Below are 9,347 nucleotides of genomic sequence, written 5' to 3'. Positions count from 1 at the left end.
TGACAGACTGTTAACAATGATGTGTGTGTGTGTGACAGGCTGTTCACAATGATGTGTGTTTGTGTGACAGACTGTTCACAATGATGTGTGTTTGTGACACATAAAAAAATACAAAAAAATAACATTTTTGGAGGAAATTCATTTTTCAACAGCACCATTTAATTACTTGGTGTTAACAGTGATGTGTTTGTGCGTGTGTGTGACAGACTATTAACAATAAGGTGTTTGTAAGACAGACTGTCAATGATGCGTGTGTGTGACAGACTGTTAACAATAAGGTGTTTGTAAGACAGACTGTCAATGATGTGTGTGTGTGTGACAGACTGTTAACAATAAGGTGTTTGTAAGACAGACTGTCAATGATGTGTGTGTGTGTGACAGACTGTTAACAATAAGGTTTTGTAAGACAGACTGTCAATGATGTGTGTGTGTGTGACAGACTATTAACAATGATGTGTATATCTGACAGGCCTGAAGCTGCAGGGAGCGGTGTGCACGGCCAACAAGCTGCAGCTGTCTACCACCATCTCCACCGAGCTCAAGCTGACCGTGCTGCGCTGGGTCAAGTCAGTCACTCACACACACTCACGCACACACACACACACACACACACACACACACACACACACACACACCACACACACACACACACACACACACCACACACACACACACACACACACACACACTCACCACCATTCCCACAGAGGTCCAGCTGACCGTGCTGCGCTGGGTCAAGTCAGTCACACACACACACACACACACACACACAACACACACACACACTCACCACCATCTCCACAGAGGTCCAACTGACCGTGGTTTGTTGGGTCAAGTCAGTCACACACACACACACACACACACACACACACACCACACACTCACACACACACACCACACACACACACACCACACACACACACACTCACCACCATCTCCACAGAGGTCCAGCTGACCGTGGTTTGCTGGGTCAAGTCAGTCACACACACACACACACACACACACTCACCACCATCTCCACCGAGGTCCAGCTGACCGTGGTTTGCTGGGTCAAGTCAGTCACACACACACACACACTCACCACCATCTCCACCGAGGTCCAGCTGACCGTGGTTTGCTGGGTCAAGTCAGTCACACTGCTGCCTCATTGTACCTGCTTGCCTGCTGCCTCTGTCATGCAACTCAGTCCACAAAAGGTCGCATTCTTCTCAAGAATAACCATCTGGTGTTTTTTTTTAAAGAATTTGACCATTAACAAAATGGGCAATTGTGGGCTGTGTGTCCCCTGAAGCCAGACAGTACATGGGCTGTGTGTCTCCTGTAGCCAGACAGTACATGGGCTGTGTGTCTCCTGTAGCCAGACAGTACATGGGCTGTGTGTCTCCTGTAGCCAGACAGTACATGGGCTGTGTGTCTCCTGTAGCCAGACAGTACATGGGCTGTGTGTCTCCTGTAGCCAGACAGTACATGGGCTGTGTGTCTCCTGTAGCCAGACAGTACATGGGCTGTGTGTCCCCTGTAGCCAGACAGTACATGGGCTGTGTGTCTCCTGTAGCCAGACAGTACATGGGCTGTGTGTCTCCTGTAGCCAGACAGTACATGGGCTGTGTGTCTCCTGTAGCCAGACAGTACATGGGCTGTGTGTCTCCTGTAGCCAGACAGTACATGGGCTGTGTGTCCCCTGTAGCCAGACAGTACATGGGCTGTGTGTCTCCTGTAGCCAGACAGTACATGGGCTGTGTGTCTCCTGTAGCCAGACAGTACATGGGCTGTGTGTCCCCTGTAACCAGACAGTACATGGGCTGTGTGTCTCCTGTAGCCAGACAGTACATGGGCTGTGTGTCCCCTGTAGCCAGACAGTACATGGGCTGTGTGTCTCCTGTAGCCAGACAGTACATGGGCTGTGTGTCCCCTGTAGCCAGACAGTACATGGGCTGTGTGTCCCCTGTAGCCAGACAGTACATGGGCTGTGTGTCTCCTGTAGCCAGACAGTACATGGGCTGTGTGTCTCCTGTAGCCAGACAGTACATGGGCTGTGTGTCCCCTGTAGCCAGACAGTACATGGGCTGTGTGTCTCCTGTAGCCAGACAGTACATGGGCTGTGTGTCTCCTGTAGCCAGACAGTACATGGGCTGTGTGTCTCCTGTAGCCAGACAGTACATGGGCTGTGTGTCCCCTGTAGCCAGACAGTACATGGGCTGTGTGTCTCCTGTAGCCAGACAGTACATGGGCTGTGTGTCTCCTGTAGCCAGACAGTACATGGGCTGTGTGTCCCCTGTAGCCAGACAGTACATGGGCTGTGTGTCCCCTGTAGCCAGACAGTACATGGGCTGTGTGTCTCCTGTAGCCAGACAGTACATGGGCTGTGTGTCTCCTGTAGCCAGACAGTACATGGGCTGTGTGTCTCCTGTAGCCAGACAGTACATGGGCTGTGTGTCCCCTGTAGCCAGACAGTACATGGGCTGTGTGTCTCCTGTAGCCAGACAGTACATGGGCTGTGTGTCCCCTGTAGCCAGACAGTACATGGGCTGTGTGTCCCCTGTAGCCAGACAGTACATGGGCTGTGTGTCCCCTGTAGCCAGACAGTACATGGGCTGTGTGTCTCCTGTAGCCAGACAGTACGTGGGCTGTGTGTCTCCTGTAGCCAGACAGTACATGGGCTGTGTGTCTCCTGTAGCCAGACAGTACTTGGGCTGTGTGTCTCCTGTAGCCAGACAGTACATGGGCTGTGTGTCTCCTGTAGCCAGACAGTACATGGGCTGTGTGTCTCCTGTAGCCAGACAGTACATGGGCTGTGTGTCTCCTGTAGCCAGACAGTACATGGGCTGTGTGTCTCCTGTAGCCAGACAGTACATGGGCTGTGTGTCTCCTGTAGCCAGACAGTACATGGGCTGTGTGTCTCCTGTAGCCAGACAGTACATGGGCTGTGTGTCCCCTGTAGCCAGACAGTACATGGGCTGTGTGTCCCCTGTAGCCAGACAGTACAAGGGCTGTGTGTCTCCTGTAGCCAGACAGTACATGGGCTGTGTGTCTCCTGTAGCCAGACAGTACATGGGCTGTGTGTCCCCTGAAGCCAGACAGTACATGGGCTGTGTGTCTCCTGTAGCCAGACAGTACATGGGCTGTGTGTCTCCTGTAGCCAGACAGTACATGGGCTATGTGTCCCCTGTAGCCAGACAGTACATGGGCTGTGTGTCTCCTGTAGCCAGACAGTACATGGGCTGTGTGTCTCCTGTAGCCAGACAGTACATGGGCTGTGTGTCTCCTGTAGCCAGACAGTACATGGGCTGTGTGTCTCCTGTAGCCAGACAGTACGTGGGCTGTGTGTCTCCTGTAGCCAGACAGTACATGGGCTGTGTGTCTCCTGTAGCCAGACAGTACATGGGCTGTGTGTCCCCTGTAGCCAGACAGTACATGGGCTGTGTGTCTCCTGTAGCCAGACAGTACATGGGCTGTGTGTCTCCTGTAGCCAGACAGTACATGGGCTGTGTGTCCCCTGTAGCCAGACAGTACATGGGCTGTGTGTCTCCTGTAGCCAGACAGTACATGGGCTGTGTGTCTCCTGTAGCCAGACAGTACATGGGCTGTGTGTCTCCTGTAGCCAGACAGTACATGGGCTGTGTGTCTCCTGTAGCCAGACAGTACATGGGCTGTGTGTCTCCTGTAGCCAGACAGTACATGGGCTGTGTGTCTCCTGTAGCCAGACAGTACATGGGCTGTGTGTCTCCTGTAGCCAGACAGTACATGGGCTGTGTGTCCCCTGTAGCCAGACAGTACATGGGCTGTGTGTCCCCTGTAGCCAGACAGTACATGGGCTGTGTGTCCCCTGTAGCCAGACAGTACATGGGCTGTGTGTCTCCTGTAGCCAGACAGTACATGGGCTGTGTGTCTCCTGTAGCCAGACAGTACATGGGCTGTGTGTCCCCTGTAGCCAGACAGTACATGGGCTGTGTGTCTCCTGTAGCCAGACAGTACATGGGCTGTGTGTCCCCTGTAGCCAGACAGTACATGGGCTGTGTGTCTCCTGTAGCCAGACAGTACATGGGCTGTGTGTCCCCTGTAGCCAGACAGTACATGGGCTGTGTGTCTCCTGTAGCCAGACAGTACATGGGCTGTGTGTCTCCTGTAGCCAGACAGTACATGGGCTGTGTGTCCCCTGTAGCCAGACAGTACATGGGCTGTGTGTCTCCTGTAGCCAGACAGTACATGGGCTGTGTGTCCCCTGTAGCCAGACAGTACATGGGCTGTGTGTCTCCTGTAGCCAGACAGTACATGGGCTGTGTGTCTCCTGTAGCCAGACAGTACATGGGCTGTGTGTCTCCTGTAGCCAGACAGTACATGGGCTGTGTGTCCCCTGTAGCCAGACAGTACGTGGGCTGTGTGTCTCCTGTAGCCAGACAGTACTTGGGCTGTGTGTCCCCTGTAGCCAGACAGTACATGGGCTGTGTGTCTCCTGTAGCCAGACAGTACATGGGCTGTGTGTCTCCTGTAGCCAGACAGTACATGGGCTGTGTGTCTCCTGTAGCCAGACAGTACATGGGCTGTGTGTCCCCTGTAGCCAGACAGTACATGGGCTGTGTGTCTCCTGTAGCCAGACAGTACATGGGCTGTGTGTCTCCTGTAGCCAGACAGTACATGGGCTGTGTGTCTCCTGTAGCCAGACAGTACATGGGCTGTGTGTCTCCTGTAGCCAGACAGTACATGGGCTGTGTGTCTCCTGTAGCCAGACAGTACATGGGCTGTGTGTCTCCTGTAGCCAGACAGTACTTGGGCTGTGTGTCCCCTGTAGCCAGACAGTACATGGGCTGTGTGTCTCCTGTAGCCAGACAGTACATGGGCTGTGTGTCCCCTGTAGCCAGACAGTACATGGGCTGTGTGTCTCCTGTAGCCAGACAGTACATGGGCTGTGTGTCTCCTGTAGCCAGACAGTACATGGGCTGTGTGTCTCCTGTAGCCAGACAGTACATGGGCTGTGTGTCTCCTGTAGCCAGACAGTACATGGGCTGTGTGTCCCCTGTAGCCAGACAGTACATGGGCTGTGTGTCCCCTGTAGCCAGACAGTACATGGGCTGTGTGTCTCCTGTAGCCAGACAGTACATGGGCTGTGTGTCTCCTGTAGCCAGACAGTACATGGGCTGTGTGTCCCCTGTAGCCAGACAGTACATGGGCTGTGTGTCCCCTGTAGCCAGACAGTACATGGGCTGTGTGTCTCCTGTAGCCAGACAGTACGTGGGCTGTGTGTCTCCTGTAGCCAGACAGTACGTGGGCTGTGTGTCTCCTGTAGCCAGACAGTACATGGGCTGTGTGTCTCCTGTAGCCAGACAGTACATGGGCTGTGTGTCTCCTGTAGCCAGACAGTACATGGGCTGTGTGTCTCCTGTAGCCAGACAGTACATGGGCTGTGTGTCTCCTGTAGCCAGACAGTACATGGGCTGTGTGTCCCCTGTAGCCAGACAGTACATGGGCTGTGTGTCCCCTGTAGCCAGACAGTACATGGGCTGTGTGTCTCCTGTAGCCAGACAGTACATGGGCTGTGTGTCTCCTGTAGCCAGACAGTACATGGGCTGTGTGTCCCCTGTAGCCAGACAGTACAAGGGCTGTGTGTCTCCTGTAGCCAGACAGTACATGGGCTGTGTGTCTCCTGTAGCCAGACAGTACATGGGCTGTGTGTCTCCTGTAGCCAGACAGTACATGGGCTGTGTGTCCCCTGTAGCCAGACAGTACATGGGCTGTGTGTCTCCTGTAGCCAGACAGTACATGGGCTGTGTGTCTCCTGTAGCCAGACAGTACATGGGCTGTGTGTCTCCTGTAGCCAGACAGTACATGGGCTGTGTGTCTCCTGTAGCCAGACAGTACATGGGCTGTGTGTCTCCTGTAGCCAGACAGTACATGGGCTGTGTGTCCCCTGTAGCCAGACAGTACATGGGCTGTGTGTCTCCTGTAGCCAGACAGTACATGGGCTGTGTGTCCCCTGTAGCCAGACAGTACATGGGCTGTGTGTCTCCTGTAGCCAGACAGTACATGGGCTGTGTGTCCCCTGTAGCCAGACAGTACATGGGCTGTGTGTCTCCTGTAGCCAGACAGTACATGGGCTGTGTGTCCCCTGTAGCCAGACAGTACATGGGCTGTGTGTCTCCTGTAGCCAGACAGTACATGGGCTGTGTGTCTCCTGTAGCCAGACAGTACATGGGCTGTGTGTCTCCTGTAGCCAGACAGTACATGGGCTGTGTGTCTCCTGTAGCCAGACAGTACGTGGGCTGTGTGTCTCCTGTAGCCAGACAGTACGTGGGCTGTGTGTCTCCTGTAGCCAGACAGTACGTGGGCTGTGTGTCTCCTGTAGCCAGACAGTACATGGGCTGTGTGTCTCCTGTAGCCAGACAGTACATGGGCTGTGTGTCTCCTGTAGCCAGACAGTACATGGGCTGTGTGTCTCCTGTAGCCAGACAGTACATGGGCTGTGTGTCTCCTGTAGCCAGACAGTACATGGGCTGTGTGTCTCCTGTAGCCAGACAGTACATGGGCTGTGTGTCTCCTGTAGCCAGACAGTACATGGGCTGTGTGTCTCCTGTAGCCAGACAGTACATGGGCTGTGTGTCCCCTGTAGCCAGACAGTACATGGGCTGTGTGTCTCCTGTAGCCAGACAGTACATGGGCTGTGTGTCTCCTGTAGCCAGACAGTACATGGGCAGCGCCTGTCTTCTTTTCTTTTCTTTTTGCACAGTGCAAATCAAATCAAATCAAATCAAATCAAATCAAATCAAATCAACTTTATTATCTCACATGGAGAAATTGCACCAAATGATGATAGATTAGAGCATTCACATTAACATTGGTCTTGTGAAAGTAATTACTGATTACAGTGGAGCCCTCTTTTTAGACCCTGTATTCTAAGACCTATTCGTATCCTCTGTAAAACTACCCCCATTTTAAGACTCCCTCCTTTTTAAGACCTGGTTTTCTCAGATTTTTCGAGGTCTTAAAAGGGGGGTTCCACTGTATCGTGAGCATTGAGGAAAGAAGGGAGGGAGGAGGATTGTGAAAGGGGATGGGGGGGGGGGGGTGGTTCTATGGTAGAGGATAATAGTGCAACCCACTCAGTCAGTACAATCTTGTTGATGTGAGGACAGTGTAAATGTGTTATAGTGTGAGGGTGTTTAAAGAGATGGGTGCGTGTGCTTGCAGGGTGGAAAGCAACAAAGACCCGTCGGCCCAGAGAGTGACGCTGCCTGTGTACCTCAATGCCACACGCGGCCAGCTGCTCTTCACTCTCGACTTTGACTCTGCCGAGAAGGCTGACGGCAAAGACCACCGCTTCTACGAGCGTGGTGTCGCTATAATCTGCTCCGATCTGAGCTAGTCAGCTCATCGGTGGCAGCGTCACTGAGTAGACCCGGCTTTCTGTCGGGAGAGCTGCGGTTGCAACATCCTTTCTTTACTTTCTTGAGGATGAAAACTTTCTGTTGTTTAGCGTTTCTGTGTGTGTCTAACTTGATGCTGACTTGTTATTTGACACTTTGTTGTGTAGTGTGTTATTTGACACTTTGTTGTGTTGTGTGTTATTTGACACTTTGTTGTGTAGTGTGTTATTTGACACTTTGTTGTGTAGTGTGTTATTTGACACTTTGTTGTGTAGTGTGTTATTTGACACTTTGTTGTGTAATGTGATGTATGATGGTGGTTAACTTACACTTAGCTAGGTAGGGATTGGCCAAGGCGGAGTGTTGTCATCAAGTAACACAAGCATGTGCTGGCTGTGATGTTGTTGTGTGCTGACGTTGTCACGTCGGTGTATTGCACTCACGTCGACAGGAGTCCGGCCGTCATGTTTTCTTGCAACAGTGACTGACCTGTCACCCTAGGTCCACACAGCTAAACACTTTGTCACATTGGTATTTACACTCACCCTAGGTCCACACAGCTAAACACTTTGTCACATTGGTATTTACACTCACCCTAGGTCAACACAGCTAAACACTTTGTCACATTGGTATTTACACTGAGGTGTGGTGTGCATGTTGTACTTTGCATTTTAATATTGTTAGCGTTGGGGGAATGTCTTGCTCATATTACGTTTCATTTTGAATTTCCTTGTTGGTGTTTATAAAATGAGCTGCTTAAATAATAGTTCATGCTGACAGTAATGTTATGAAGTAGGTATTTGTGTGGAAGAAAGATGGTGGTGATCATTGTTTTAGCTTTACGTGAAGGGCTCTGCAGTGACCAGAGTTGCCCACATGTAGTTATGTGAACATCCCTGTTAATGTCATGTCAGCTCAGTGCTGGAGTGCCGGCGATAGGAAGCTTGACACCTCAGCTCAGTGCTGGAGTGCCGGCGATAGGAAGCTTGACACCTCAGCTCAGTGCTGGAATGCCGGCGATAGGAAGCTTGACACCTCAGCTCAGTGCTGGAGTGCCGGCGATAGGAAGCTTGACACCTCAGCTTAGTGCTGGAGTGCCGGCGATAGGAAGCTTGACACCTCAGCTCAGTGCTGGAATGCCGGCGATAGGAAGCTGACACCTCAGCTCAGTGCTGGATTGAAGGTGGTCCACAGAAGGACGCTGTTACATATATCTCTTCTCTGATATGGTACATGTAGTGATTATTCACCGGGCAGGTAATGCTTTCAGATAGTGCAAAGTAAGTGGTTCCAACTTGTACAGGGTGATGCACATTGTGGATTGTAGATGCACTCTCAATTGCTTTTTCTTCAGATACATGTAACGGAAAATATGGCTATTGAAGGACAATGTGTCAATGAGTGTGTGCACAGTGCATACCAACCAGTTTGTTCATCTTTGTGTTTTGTATGTATAAATAGTTGATCTGTTTATTGTTGTTACCAGATTCTTTCTGTGTTATGTTTGCAGTTTCACTTTTGCTTTCATTGACATTTCCTCCAGTAAAGTTCACAACCCTTAAAATAAAATAAGCCACCTCAAAATGGTGTTTCAGACTTGGTTTTGCTGTGTGTGCGTACATGCGTGCATGTGTGTATGTCACTATGTGTGAGTTTTATTGAATAACTGACTTTATAATAAGTGTGAGTGTACAATACGTGTGAGTGTACAATAACTGAGTGTACAATACCTGAGTGTACAATAAGTGTGAGTGTACAATCACTGAGTGTACAATAAGTGTGAGTACAATAAGTGTGAGTGTACAATAACTGAGTGTACAATAAGTGTGAGTACAATAAGTGTGAGTGTACAATAAGTGTGAGTACAATAACTGAGTGTGCAATAAGTGTGAGTGTACAATAAGTGTGAGTACAATAAGTGTGAGTGTACAATAAGTGTGAGTACAATAAGTGTGAGTGTACAATAAGTGTGAGTGTACAATAAGTGTG

At 50.8% G+C, this 9,347-nt stretch overlaps 1 protein-coding gene across 6 annotated transcripts in view; it reads left to right on the top strand.

Moving 5' to 3' along the window:
* Positions 1–8,942, top strand: part of LOC138953643 (cytoplasmic dynein 1 heavy chain 1-like) — a 213,050-nt gene extending 204,108 nt beyond the window's left edge. For 5 of the 6 annotated variants that reach the window (XM_070325522.1, XM_070325520.1, XM_070325521.1 and 2 more), the window contains 2 exons: positions 470–566; positions 7,183–8,942. In XM_070325522.1, coding sequence (XP_070181623.1) covers positions 470–566; positions 7,183–7,357 — 272 coding nt within the window. In that variant the 3' untranslated portion in view covers positions 7,358–8,942. The remainder of the gene's footprint in view (positions 1–469; positions 567–7,182) is intronic. The other variant, XR_011451579.1, reaches the window with a different exon arrangement.
* The last annotated feature ends 405 nt before the right edge of the window (positions 8,943–9,347 follow it).

The sequence above is a fragment of the Littorina saxatilis genome, linkage group LG17, assembly GCF_037325665.1.
Source record: "Littorina saxatilis isolate snail1 linkage group LG17, US_GU_Lsax_2.0, whole genome shotgun sequence".
Classification (NCBI taxonomy): Eukaryota; Metazoa; Mollusca; class Gastropoda; order Littorinimorpha; family Littorinidae; genus Littorina; species Littorina saxatilis.
The sequence above is the reverse complement of the archived record's forward strand: the minus strand, read 5'-3'. Positions and strand labels throughout refer to the sequence as shown.